Source organism: Pelophylax lessonae (genome assembly GCF_965119305.1).
Source record: "Pelophylax lessonae genome assembly, chromosome: 2".
Lineage (NCBI taxonomy): Eukaryota > Metazoa > Chordata > Amphibia > Anura > Ranidae > Pelophylax > Pelophylax lessonae.
In genome coordinates, this window is record NC_138769.1 from 369,876,230 (window position 1) to 369,891,114 (window position 14,885).

Here is a 14,885-nt window from a genome sequence, read left to right on the forward strand (position 1 = left end):
GGGACTAGTGGTCCACCATCGGAGCACTGACTCATCAGGGTCCCCATCACCATGAACACCTCTATTTGAGTTCTTTCAAACATGGGCTTTACCTGAAAGGACTTAACCTATGCAGGTACGTTGGGGCAGCCACAGTTAGGTGTAGTTAGAAAAAGACTGTTTATTCTTGTTATACGTGTTTTGCTGAATTTTCAGTTGAGGATTGTTCCAGCTGTTTTGGGACTGGTCTGAAGTTATTCAAAAGGGGAGAATGTTGGGTCTTGGCATATTCTTAAAGAACTTGGGTCTGTAAAAGCACTATGGTGTATGAGTAACACCACTACAGAAGGTTAACTGGCAAAGCAAGGAAGATGAGATAGTTGCCATCAGTAACCGAAAGGATGAACAGGTACTGCAACCAGTCGTTTGGCATAGTACCTGGTTACAGTAGGTGACAGGTCCTTCGTAGTGAGGGGGTCGGTCCCTACCTAGCTGTTCGTCTCCTCCAGGTTACCAGGAGCAGACTAGCATTATGGAGATCTAAGGCCTGATCACTAGGCATGGGAAGGAAGGTTTTAACGTAGGACATGCATGAGACCCACGCTATATGTCCAGCAGGGTTTCGTTCCGTTGCTGGGAGTGGGGTAATGGAGCTATGCTGGACTGGTGTAGTGGACAATGTCTCTACATGTCCCTCCGAAAGCAACGGACACATCAGTTACAAGTGTGTAGTTATTTGGGATGAAACATCTTACAGAGGAATTCTTTACAGTAGCGCTGCAGTGGCTCATTTCTGATTCGTGGACTGTCTTAATGTTTGATTCTTCACATGACCACAGTCTCTGCCTGGTCCCGGACATTGGTGAGCACACCTTCGGGCGAGGTGTTACCCCACAAGCACCGGCGCATCTAGATCCCGCTCACATGTACAAGAATTTCCAAGAACATCTTTTAGGCTATATATGCAGGGTGAAGATGGTTACCTCTTGACCTTACTCCTCTGCTTTGGGGAAGGTGGGTGTGGGAGTCCCAGGCTGAATGTGGCACTTTTACAGGGAGGTGCAATGGGTTTTCTCAAGGGTGCAGGTGGAAGTGTCTGGGTTACACACACCTTGGGACTTCGTTTTTTCCTCTTGTCCTCCATTTCCAGTACTCTGTGTGAAATAAAACAAAAAGTGGATTGTCCTTATATAAGTCTATCCCAGAAGTTTAGGTCATAAAAAGTATTGCAATCTGATTACTGTTTGCTATTAAGTGTATCTAAAGCCAAAGCTTCTTTGTAGTTTTTTTTTTTTTTTAAATAGAGAAAAAGAAGAGAATGGAAGGAAAAAGGGCATTTTATATGCCTCCTTTTTCCTCATGGGAGAAGTGGCGGGAAAAAAGGGTTAGAATTTTAGTCAGAGAATTAGGCGGTATTTTCCTTAGGTTTTTTCCTCAGGGAAAGAAGCGGGAATTTGCCTAGGGACAGCTGAAGGAGGTGGGATCAAGTGTTCTGGCAGGTGATAGGTTCACCTGTAGTGGACACGTGATTCCTTTGGGAAAATTCTAGAAGAACCTGAGGGCTCTATATAAGGAGGGTATTGTCTTCAAGGGGCTCATTCGCCTCAGAAGATAGCAAGCTGTGTGTTCCCCATCCCCCCCTTATGTCACGGCTGTTATTATGTGATAAGTCACCTTTGTAGCTACCGTATGCAAAGGGGGACTAGTGGTATTTGAAGTTGAGTGGGAGTTATTTTAAAGAAAATAAAATTTGCTTATTTATTGGCTATTGTCTGAAATGTTTTTTAAGAAGTTACTGATTTTATTATTTATTTATTTATTTAAACCAATAATAAACGGCCGCGGCCAATTTAATCCAAGTTACGGAGTCATTGTCTTTATTATATGTGATAAGTGATATTTTAAAGAGGAAGTAAACCCTCCTCTGACACTTTTACCTATAGGTAAGCCTATGATAAGGCTTACCTATAGGTACTGTAAATATCTCCTAAACATGCACCGTTTAGGAGATATTTACCTTACATGCAGCCAGTGACGTCACTGGCGCATGCGCTCTGAAGGAACGGCCGCTGGTGCCGTTTCTTCAGAGCCCCGTGCCGTGACCATCGGCTCCCGCACGCGTGCGCGGAAGTGACGTCACCGCGGCTCCGGCCAATCAGATGGCCGGATGCCGCGATCCCGGAAGACGGGCGACTGGACATGTTGCCCGTCATAGAGGTAAGCGGACTGCACGGCGGGGGCTCGTTCTAAGGTAAGTATTGCATAATGAGCTAGTATGCGATGCATACTAGCTCATTATGTGTTTCTCTTTCAGGTCGAACAAAAAAAAAAAAAAAGTGTGTATGAGTTTACAACCTCTTTAAGAAGGGAAAAAAATCCTGCCTACTATCCCATGGTAAAAACCTCTTTTAAGTTTGTGTCTCCTTCACATTCTGTACCAAGAGACACAACAGGAGGCGAGAGAGACACTCTCCAAAGTAAGGTAATCCCTCTTTGAAAAACAGCTTTAGAAGAACAAGTGTCCCCATTGAAAGCTTCCCCCCCCCCCCCTATTTACTCTTACTTTAAAAGGAAGACACAATGAAAATGTAATATGCATGAGGGTTGTTAAAAGGCAACAGTCACAGGCTGTTGTGTTCTGAGTAGCTTGTATAGATTCCCACACTGCAATTCTAAGCACCAGACCATTAACCACTTATTTTCTGTGGGTTCATAGTCTGTAGTTCCAAATTTAAACAGCAACAGATACATTTACTGTACATCCATATACTTATTGCATATTTAAAGTTATTATAAATCCAAGAACAAATGAATATTACAGTGCACCTTACTAGTCCTTGGATATGTTGGCTCTATTCCTTTTTTTACCTGGCGGTCATGCCAGTAACACGCATTCTGACCAAGGGTAACAATGCTCACCCACTTCATTTTATATGTGTAGCACCCTCCTAGGTAGGTGCTAGGAAAAGGCTCCATCTGCTTATCAAGGGGGCCTGATCAGTAGTTTTGCCTGTTACATGTGTCCATGTGTGATTCACTCGGTCTGATGGAGTGTCCCCACTGTATCCAATAGGGGAGCCTGTTGGACAGTGGAGGAAACACAGCCAGTAACACACAGGCTTTTGTGGCTGTCCCAGTGGGAGGGCACAAGAGTGGTGTATCCTGGGATAGGTCATAAAAGCCAGGGGCACATGGGACAGGGGGTCTTTGAGCGGGAAGCCAGGTCCCAGGTCCCAGGTGGAGGGTGTCTCTCCTCCTGTCAGCAAGGAAGGTTGTCACAGGCAGTCGACCTAGTGGACCAAGTGTGTGATGCTGAGCCAGGAGGTCCAGGATACTGACAAGTAGGAACTGAAGGCAGAGCAGCCCAGGGAAAAACGGTGTTGGTGAATATCGGGAAGCTTGCCAGGGGTCTGCCCAGGAAGGGGACCGCTCCAGTGGAGAGTCAGTGGGCAAGGGGCTAGCATGCACGGGAAGTGAGAAAGGGGGTGCCAAGTCTGGACCCTGAAGAGAAATTCATTCAGGAACCTATTTTCTATTTCACTTCAGTGGCAAGGTGAAGCAGCGGCCTTGCCGTACTCATTATAGTTAGTGTCCTCAGAAACTGTGCATAGTTCAAGTTGGAGTTTCCCTATCATCCCTTCTCCCATCCAAGTTCTAAAATAAAGCACAAAAAACAAATCCCCTGGACTGTTCATTGTCTGAGCCAGGTCTTAAAGTGATACGTTTTACGGACTGTTGCTATGGGTAACCCAGGGGAATCCACACTCAGCAGCTCCCAAGGGGGCAGTGCTACATATGGAGTATTAACTTTGTCACCCTCAGACAGGAAGTGTGCTAGGACTACAGGACGCCTATAACAAAGGAGGTTGGGGGGGGGGGTGGTCTGTAGTTCACACAGGTAGGCAAGGATAAAAATAATGCCTGAGGTAACAATGTAGAGGGGACAGGACACAGGAAAGCTTTGGATTTCTGGCAGCATTACCGCTTCCAGACCACACACTGAACACTTACTGCGGCAGGGCATCCCGGCTGTGCGGAATGACGTACTTGTTCATCGCATCTTCTTCCTGGTCTGGGGCGAGCATGTGTGCCACTAGTGACCTGCTCCGGCTGTGATTGGACACAGCGGGAGCCAATCAGCAGGTCCGCCAGGACCTGCCGATCGTTTCCGAGAGAGGCAGAATGGCGGTCTGCCTATGTATACAAGGCAGATCGCCGTTGTGTCAGAGGAGGAGATAGAGATTTTGTGTTTCTGCTAAGCAGGAACAAAAATCTCTGTCTGCCCCCAGTCAAAGCATCCCCCACACAGTTAGCAAGCACCCCCCAGGGACACATTTAACCCTTTGATCGCCCCTGATGTTAACTCCTTTTCTGCCAGTGTCACTAGTACAGTAACAGTGCATTTTGTTTTAGCACTGATCACTGTAATAATTTCACTGGTCCCCAAAATTGTCAAAAGTATCAGTTAAGTGTCCGATTTGTCCGCCACAATGTCGCATTCCCGCTATAAATCACTGACCGCCACCATTACTAGTAAAAAAAATCCCTTAGATTGTAGAAGTGATAACTTTTGCGCAGACCAATCAATATGCACTTATTGGGATTTTTTTTTACCAATAATATGTAGCAGAATACATATTGGCCTAAATTGATGAAGAAATTCGATTTTTTACATTTTTTTATTGGATATGTTTTATAGCAGAGTACAAAATTATTTTTATTTCAAAACTATCGCTGTTTTTTTGTTTCTAGCGCATAAAATAAAAACCGCAGAGGTAATCAAATACCACCAAAAGAAAGCTCTATTTGTGGGAAAAAGAGGACATCAATTTAATTTGTGTACAGTGTCGCACGACTGCACAATTGTTAGTTAAAGTAACGCAGTGCCGTATTGCAAGAAAATGGCCTGGTCATTAAGGGGGTAAAACCTTTCAAGGCTGAAGTGGTTAAATTGATTGTAAAGGATTACCTTGTAAAACAACCCATCCAGTTAAAAATAAAAATGAAATGCAAAACATTTGTGTATATATATATATATATATATATATATAAAACTAAACATTATAAATACCTTTCTTTCTTTTTTTTAAAAGTAATCACATTCCCTCTGTTCAAAGCTGCAAAAGAGCTGAGGGTGGGGGGGGGGGGGGGGGAAGCAGCAGCACACTGAGCCTCCCAGTGAATGGCTGTGCAGCGGGGGTGTTTCAGGACAAGTCTGATCATTGGAGGAGAGTACATTGAGAACTAACCATGTTCTGCTCTCCTGCTTAGTGTGGTTAGTTTTTAATAGGAAAGCAGAGGGACTGGCAGCAACACCAGAGATTTCACACAAGGGAAGCAATACATAGAGAACAGGAGACTTTCTCATACAAGTACATGGTACAGCAGGTACATATCAGGAATATGAAGTTTTGGGGTAACAAACTGTTTTACAAGTATTTTTTTGCACTTATTTAACAGATAACAAATACAAACAGACCAAATGTGATCAAATAAGAAAAATTCATTGTTCGGCTTTACATACATTTAAATTTGAGGAAAAGGAGGGAAAGCCTGTTTTATGGCTCCCCTTTTCCTCATGGGATCGTGACAGGGATAGTTTCAAAGCTCCCTCCTGCTGTGTCAGATGGAGGGGTCTGTAATAGATCAAATCAGGAAATCAGGTCAGCTGACCTGGAAGGTTCTAGAATAAAGGGTGCCCTTTCCCCTACAGGTCAAATAAGGTCACCTGACCCCGTGGAATTTTCTGGAATTCTAGAAGGTCACTATATAAAAGACTAGCTCTCTGGGTCCCGGGGCCAGTCGCCTGAGGGAGGATCATCCAGTGGAGCTTACCACCCTTACCAGTCATGGCCTTATTATGTGGTCGGGACCCTTTTGTTGTTGTTTCAAGAGGGGACAGTTGTTTATGAAAGTTAAAGTCTGAATTTTATTTCAGTTCAAGTCTAAGTGACTGATCTGTATTCAAAGTAGTGTATGAAAATTAATGTGGTTTAAATTATGTATTATCGGTTGTTAATTTAAGTTAACCACTTCCCGTTCAACATCCCCCCCTCCGGCCACCCTCCAGTGCTTCTACCGGTTTGCTCAATCGGCGTGCCAGAGAATAAATTGGTCAGTGGCGCCCCTTTACCATAGAGCTGACCGAGGACCAGATGGTCCCTGGTCATCTCCATGACCTTCGGAGGTCAGGCGCAACATTATGATGCCACGTCCGGCCTCGGCAGTTCTAAACACTGCTGTTGCCTCGGCTAGGAAGCTGAGATCGTTTTTAATTATTTTTTAATTTTAAGTTTTCCAGCCTAGAGGCGTGATCTGGAGAAATATAGACCTTAGATCTCGCTGTAAAGAGGACCTGTCATGCCCTATTCCTATTACAAGAGATGTTTACATTCCTTGTAATTGGAATAAAAGTGATAAAAAAAAAATGTAAATGGAAAGTGTCAAAACATAAAAATAAAAGAAAAATAAACAATTTAAAAAAAAATTTTAAGCGCCCCTGTGTGCTGGCACGCAGAAGCGAACGCAAATGTACATCACACCCGCATATGTAAACAGCGTTCAAACCAAACATGTAAGGTATCACCATGAATGTTATTCTAGCTATTTCTAGGGAACCTGTAAAGATTTTAAAGCGTTGCCTATAAAGATTTTTAAGTACCGAAGTTTGGCCGCATTCCACAAGTGTGCGCAATTTTAAAGCGTGACATGTTAGGTATCTATTTACTCAGCGTAACATCATCTTTCACATTATACAAAAAAAGCGGGCTACCTTAAGACTCGATTCACACTAGCGCGACTTGTCAGGCGACTTGGCAGCCTGACAAGTCGCGCTCCCTCACGGTCCATTGACTGCTACAGGACCCGTTCTAATAGGAGCGACACAAGTCGCTCGGACTTAGAAAAAAGGTCCTGTACTACTTCGGGGCGACCTTGGAGCGACTTGCATAGACTTCCACTATGTGAAGTCCATGCAAGTCGCTCCGAAGTCGTGGTCCATGGGAATGCACAAGTCGCCCCCGAAGTAGTACAGAGTCGTGCCGCCCCAGTGTGAACCAACTCCAAGGCCCCGTTCACACTGGGGCGATCCGACTTCCCGGGGCGACCTCCGAGGTCGCGGTGCGAGCAGCGCTCCGCGACCTCAGAGCGGCAGGCACGGACTTCATAACATTGAAGTCTATGACGGTCGCTCCGGGTCCCCCCAAAGAAGCTCCGGACCCTTTTTCTAAGTCGGAGCTACTTGTGTCGCTCCTATTAGAACGGGTCCGCAGCTTCCCTATGGAAGGCGACCTACGGCGACCTGTGAGGCGACCAGTGTGAACGGGGACTTAGTGTTTTGTTTTTTTTATTTATTTTTACATTTTTTCCCCTAAAAAATATGTTTAAAAAAAAATGCTGCGTAAATACCGTGTGACATAAAAAGTTGCAACGACCACCATTTTACTCCCTAGGGTCTCTGTTAAAAAAATATAATGTTTGGGGGTTCTGAGTAAGTTTCTAGCAAAAAAAAAAAATGATGGTTTTTACATGTAGAAGAGAAGAGTCAAAATTGGCCTGGGGGGGGTAAGCGATTAAATTGTTTTAGACTAATAATTAAAGTCACAGCCAAAATTCTATCCAAATAAAATATTTATTTGAAAAAGAGATTGTGTGTTTATTTTATGTTCAGACCATACTGTCTACAATCCCATAGGAAGGAACTCTGTGTCACTTGTCTGCAGTCCGTCTGTAAACACGTGATGGAACAATCTCTCTAACAAGATCAGTTCAGCTAAATAAGTTAGTGATATCAGATCTAGGGACAGTACAAAGTAGCCTGGCTGCATTCATCACCGGGTTCATAGACGCCTGGGTCTATTTATTAGTGTGATATCACCCAGCAGACATCAGAAGAGATCAAATTCTATTTTAACAATATCACCACAACACTGATCCACAGCTTACACTACTATAATGCAGTGTAGATGGATTGGGAACCCAAATGATAAGTAAATACACACCCATCTTTATTTATTTCCATTATTTATACAGCAGTGACATACAACGCGTTATTATATAAAGTACATAGCACCAGTCACACCAGTTCCTGCACCCCAAAAGAGCTCACAAACGAATGTCAGTACTACAGTTTAACCCTTTCGCTGCCTAAACCGTTTTTGCCTTTTTTGCACACATGCTTAAAAAATCATTCTAGGATTGAAGATTACATAAAACCCACCAAAATCTTATATCATTTCTGAAAGCAGACACCCTAGAAAATAAAATAGTGGTAGTTCCAATTTTTTTTTATGCCCCATGATATTACCACAAAATTTCAGTGAAAAATACACGAAAGGTAATTGTAGGACACACATGCACAATAAATTACCAAGGTTGCACCAAGTAAACAGGTACCTAACCCAACATGTCAAACCTTAAATTTGCGAGTGCCCGTGAAATGGCAATAAACTTCAGTACCCTATATTTTCTATAGGTGACAGTTTAAAAGCCCCATATATGTCATCAGTTTAGCGTTACAGAGAAGATCTAGTGCTAGAAATATTGCTCTCACTCCAGCGTGTATGAGGATATGTAACATGTGTATCGCAATCAGCGGTTTTATGCAAAGGCACCCCCGTAACGTGCATTTACGTTTGTACGTATGTAAATGTAGTGATGCAATACATTCTTCCGCTGCCATGCCGGCCGGGGACACTGGGAGGGGGACCCGGAAGTGATGTCAAACACGTTGCTTTCCAGGTCAGCCACAAGGAGGAGAGCGGATGTGTGTCTGCTCTGCTCCCTCCCGTCTACCCAGCGGCACCCACTAAGTAGGTCCCGGGCCCACAGATGGGCAATCAAAGGATACATGGCGAGGCCATGCAGCATGGCGTCATTACTGGCGCCCAGTACCACGGTTCCTGTTGTACTGGGCCTGGGCCCAATCAGCGCAACGGGGGGCCCGGGCAGTTTTGTAGTTCATTTCTTCAAAATAAAAGAATAGGGTTTACTAAATTATACCCCCACTTCTATTTGTTCAGGGGGGTGTATACATTTTCTGGGGCCCCTTTAGGTTGACAGAGGGGCCCAGGAGGCCTGAGTATTGCAGGGACTTTTTCTTCATTTTGGGGTTATGTACCTAGGCAGCGCAACATGCTTAATAGTTCTGGCTGGCTGCTCTCTTCCTTCTCTGGTGCCTGGCGAAGTGATCTGAAATACAGTCTACCTGCTCCACTATCTTAGGTCCTGGGACTGATATGAGGCGGCTGACAGGGAGGGAGCAGTAGAACTAATCGTGGTGGTGGCGAGCAGCGTGGCATGGAACACTGTGTGTCCCATATTGTAAAATCTTATCTAATAAAATACTCACTGTGCCTTATGATCTTTAGCATTAGGATATTTAATCACACAGCGCAGCAGGTGCTCGGCTCTGTCACAGTGCGGCACATGGCTGCTGGGTGCTGACTTTGTTATGACTGTACTGTGTTACAGTCTGTAACACACAGTACAGCCATAAGTTAACAAAGAGAGCACCTAGCAGCCATGTGACACACTGTGACAGAGCTGAGCACCTACTGCTCTCTGTGAATTTATATCCTAGCTCTAAAGATCCTAAGCCACAGTGAGATGTTACGTTACACTTGAATTTGGGGGTCAGCATGACAATAACCCGAAACATGCCACCAAGGCAACAAAGGAGTGGCTTAAGAAGAAGCACATTAAGGTCATAAAGGTCTCCAGACCTTAATCCAATAGAAAATTTATGGAGGGAGTTGAAACTTCGAGTTGCCAAGCAACAACCAAGAAGCCTTAGGGATTTAGAGAAGATCTGTAAAGAAGAGTGGACAAAAACCCTCTTGAGATGTGTGCAAACCTGGTAACCAACTACAAGAAAAGTCCTACCTCTGTGCTTGCCAACAAGGGTTTCTCCACCAAGTAACTAAGTCATGTTTTGCTTGGGGATCAAATACTTATTTTACTTACTGAACTGCAACTCAATTAATAACATTTGACTCGTGTTTTTTTTTCTGGATTTTTGGTTGATATTCTGTCTTTATAATTTAAAATAGACCTATGATAAAAATTATAAACCCTTCATTTCTTTGTAAGTGGGCAAACTTACAAAATATGCAGGGGATCAAATAATTATTTTCCCCACTGTAAAAGCTTCCCCCTGGAGTATTTGGAATCCAAGATTTGCTTGACTTTTTACTGATCTGCAGTGGCAGCCCTTCCATTAGGGGCGCCGCCCCCCCCATCCATGCGTCCTGCCCCCTAATCTACATGCAGGGCGCCGGATGCATGGATTCCAATGGGGGTTCTAATAGGCTTCAAAAAAGGGTGGACTCGGGGCCCAGAGCACTGCGCCCTTAGCCCACCCAGTTGTGTGACAATAGCGAATGACATTGTTGAAAAGGGGCAGAGCATGGGGGACCTTAAAATAAAGCCCCCCTGCGGACACCCATGGCTGAATGTACTGTATATACTGTGTGCTATGCGCTGTGTGCATCCATAAACACATGCAGCCCCACAGCAACCCACAAACCCTGCTCCCTTTTAGGCAAGCCATAGATGAAGCATTGTTCAGTGCGGAAGGGAGCGCGGGGAGCCATCCCTACCAGGAGAACACAGTGATTATTGCTAGTGACTATAGCCGCTGGCAGTAATCACATGTACAAATCCAGCATGCTGGTTGCACCCAAGTCGATCGATGGATTGATTTGGGTACAATCATCCTGCCCATAGATGATTTGACTCTCAGCCAGCCCCTCCTGAAGTGGCCAATAGTCAAATCATCTATGGCCTGCCTTACTCTTTGCTATTTGAGTGACAGCTGCTGGCATCTGCGCTGTACCCTGATAAACCATGCGCACTGTCCCCGAAAGGAAGTTCAGGAGAGGTTTCGCTAAGGGACCCAGAGTCTGCAGCAGGGAACTGAATGTTAAATTAGTGTTTCTGCCTACATATCTAATCAAATTATGTACTAGGGAATGTCAACAATGCTGTTTATAATGCTTTCTTTTAAAAAGAAATTAGGAGCATTTAATACCATTTTAAAGCGGTAGTAATAATAAGGCTTGCCTTGTAGGTAAAATGAATATCTCCTAAATGGGCACTGTTTAGGAGATATTCACCCTGGTCGCAGCCGGTGACGTCACTGACGCATGCTGTGCCGGACCTTCAGAGCTTCAAGATGGAGTCGAGGGCTCTGCCCACACACGCAGGAGTAACGCTATGGCGGCTCCGGCCACTCATACAGCCAGAGGCTGCGAACCTGGAAGAGAGATCGGGGGAAGATGGAAGCTGTCTTAGCGGTGACAGGGCACCACTGGAGGGCTTTGTTCTAAGGTAAGTATTTGATAATGTGCTAGTATGTGATGCATACTAGCACATTATGCAATTGCCTTACATGTGCTTATTTTTTTTTAAACTGCCTTGGTTTACTACCACTTTAAGTATGCCATATACAGTATAAATTAGCTTTAAAAGAAATGTTGTTGCATGAAAGATGTTTAGTTCAATGTACAGCTGCAAGAAAAGGTTTGTGAACCCTTTGGAATGATATGGATTTCTGCACAAATTGGTCATAAAATGTGATCTGATCATCATCTAAGTCACAACAATAGACAATCACAGTCTGCTTAAACTAATAACACACAAAGAATGAAATGTTGCCATGTTTTTATTGAACACACCATGTAAACATTCACAGTGCAGGTGGAAAAAGTATGTGAACCCTTGGATTTAATAACTGGTTGAACCTCCTTTGGCAGCAATAACTTCAACCAAACGTTTCCTGTAGTTGCAGATCAGACGTGCACAACGGTCAGGAGTAATTCTTGATCATTCCTCTTTACATAACTGTTTCAGTTCAGTAATATTCTTGGGATGTCTGGTGTGAATCGCTTTCTTGAGGTCATGCCACAGCATCTCAATCAGGTTGAGGTCAGGACTCTGACTGCGCCACTTCAGAAGGCGTATCTTCTTCTGTTTAAGCCATTCTGTTGTTGATTTACTTCTGTGCTTTGGGTCATTGTCCTGTTGCAACACCCATCTTCTGTTGAGCTTCAGCTGGTAGACAGATGGCCTTAAGTTCTCCTGCAAAATGTCTTAAAAAACTCGGGAATTCATTTTTCCTTCGATGATAGCAATCCGTCCAGGCCCTGACGCAGCAAAGCAGCCCCAAACCATGATGCCCCCACCACCATACTTCACAGTTGGGATGAGGTTTTGATGTTGGTGTGCTGTTCCTCTTTTTTGCCACACATAGTGTTGTGTGTTTCTTCCAAACAACTCAAATTTGGTTTCATCTGTCCACAGAATATTTTGCCAGTACTGCTGTGGAACATCCAGGTGCTCTTGTGCAAACTGTAAACGTGCAACAAAGTTTTGTTTGGACAGCAGTGGCTTCCTCTGTGGTATCCTCCCATGAAATCCATTCTTGTTTAGTGTTTTACGTATTGTAGATTCGCTAACAGGGATGTTAACATTTTCCAGTGACTTTTGTAAGTCTTTATCTGACACTCTAGGATTCTTCTTCACCTCATTGGGCAGTCTGCGCTGTGCTCTTGCAGTCATCTTTACAGGACGGCCACTCCTAGGGAGAGTAGCAGCAGTGCTGAACTTTCTCCATTTATAGACAATTTGTCTTACCGTGAACTGATGAACAGCAAGGCTTTTGGAGATAATTTTATAACCCTTTCCAGCTTTATGCAAGCCAACAATTCTTAATCGTAGGGCTTCTGAGAACTCTTTTGTGCGAGGCATCATTCACATCAGGCAATGCTTCTTGTGAAAAGCAAACCCAGAACTGGTGTGTGTTTTTTATAGGGCAGGGCAGCTGTAGCCAACACCTCCAATCTCATCTCATTGATTGGACTCCAGTTGGCTGACATCTCACTCCAATTAGCTCTTGGAGATGTCATTATTCTAGGGGTTCACATACTTTTTCCACCTGCACTGTGAATGTTTACATGGTGTGTTCAATAAAAACATGGCAACATTTCATTCTTTGTGTGTCATTAGTATAAGCAGACTGTGATTGTCTATTGTTGTGACTTAGATGATGATCAGATCACATTTTATGACCAATTTGTGCAGAAATCCATATCATTCCAATGGGTTCACATACTTTTTCTTGCAGCTGTATGTCTCAATGAGTGTTAGTGCATTTCAGAAAGCATTGGGAGCCTGAAAAGTATTGAAATTCAGGGGTGTCTAATTCATCCATGTATTCATGACTTTTAAGAAGCTTAAGGATCCTGTAAAAGTGTGTGCTTTTTCGTTACTTAACCACTTGCCGACTGCCTAACGCCGATCTACGTCGGCAGTCAGCCCCTCACAGGCAAAGTGACGTAGGGCTACGTCACTAGCTTGTGAGGGTCTAGGGAGCGAGCGCGCGCCCCCGGAGGCGCGCTCCCGCGTGGTCACGGACCCCCCCCCCGTGCGTGTGACCAGCGGACCCGATGTCCGCCGGTCACTCGGCGATCGGCGGGGGAGAGGGAGAATGTCAGGCAGCTTGTGTAAACAAGCTGCCTGTCATTCTCCTCGCTGTAAAAAAGAAAAACAGGGTTGGGACTTTATATGAGAGACATGGCAGTGACCAGGCTTGCACAGTTGAAAAATCATGTTTAATGGTGTAGCATGAAATACAAACATGATAAACATAATAAAACATGATACATAATGGCAAATAGCTAAATGAGCAAAAAGGAAGAAATTGATTCCTAAAGCAGCTTCGAAACAAGCCAGCATGGCATAATACACAATCTAAATGAGTGAGGGCACCTGGGCTCATGCCCCTACCTCCACTGCCAGCTTGTGCCAGGACTAACATGTAAGTTTTTGGAACTGTGGGGCTAATCCTCCCTTTTCCTTCCTTTAACCACCAGCTCATGCAATGTTCTTATACGCATTTTTTATTGTAGACATGAATCATGCATCGACTCTGAAGAAGTGGCATTTTAAGTCCACGAAACGCGTCAGTCAATGGATGCTATGATCAAACTTACTACGAATAAACCTATTACTCATTTAGATTGTGTATTATGCCATGCTGGCTTGTTTCGAAGCTGCTTTAGGAATCAATTTCTTTCAGAAGTGGGCTCTCAAATGCTGAGTTTAGAGGTGCTGCATCAGGGGAGAGAAAGTGCATGTGAGGGGGGTATGAATCAGAGAAAGAGCTCACTCCTGTGATAGTGCAGGTGGACAATAACAGCTGGGCGTGTCTTAGCAACATCCTAGCAACAAGGAAGGAAAAGGAGCTGCAATCTCTGGGAGTTTGACAGTCAGGCTTCATGAGGTAAATAAATGGCCTACACCTGTACCAAGGGTATTATTCAACTTTGATCAAAGCTGCACAGTTTGTTTTTATCTACACATGCCAATTATCTGATCAGGATTTTTTTTTTTGTAAAGTGGATTTATGCCTTTAAACAAAATAAACTTAACATGAAGCTTGCACATTAAACTTGTTTGGCCTGACATCCAGCTTTTAGTAAATAATCCCAAGCTATGAATCAATACAGAGGAAGAGGAAGACTGTCAAACCCATTTTACACAAAGCATAGGAAAACCTATTTAAAAATCTATGAATAGCTTTTTAAACTAAATTGTTGAACTCATTTCAAGCATCTCAGACAGAACTGTTTTTGTGTGAACCTCGAACAGGCAAAAGCTCCATAAAAAGACTTTTGGAATCACTTCATGCTCACTGCATATCAAGTAGCAACTGTTTGTTCTCAGTGGCAGTCTATTCACACAAACTGCATTTAAAGTAATGTCTGTGAGGGCCTTTTCATGCTTTATGTCATACAAGTCTACGGGAATGCAAAATCTGCTTGAAGCAGGTCAACTGTAGGTTAGAAGGAGGTCAACTGCTGATCATTTGTACCTGTTAAGGCAATTTAAACAGTGGTGTATTTAGG

The 14,885-nt window shown here is 43.9% G+C and overlaps 2 protein-coding genes across 2 annotated transcripts in view; both read right to left on the minus strand.

Annotated features, from left to right (window-relative positions):
- Nucleotides 1-14,885, minus strand: part of PTP4A2 (protein tyrosine phosphatase 4A2) — a 326,374-nt gene that overhangs the window by 285,636 nt on the left and 25,853 nt on the right. The window lies entirely within an intron of this gene.
- CCDC28B (coiled-coil domain containing 28B) overlaps nucleotides 1-14,885 on the minus strand; it is a 56,208-nt gene that overhangs the window by 31,189 nt on the left and 10,134 nt on the right. The window contains exon 2 of the mRNA XM_082245159.1: nucleotides 963-1,133. Coding sequence (XP_082101285.1) covers nucleotides 963-1,123 — 161 coding nt within the window. The 5' untranslated portion in view covers nucleotides 1,124-1,133. The remainder of the gene's footprint in view (nucleotides 1-962; nucleotides 1,134-14,885) is intronic.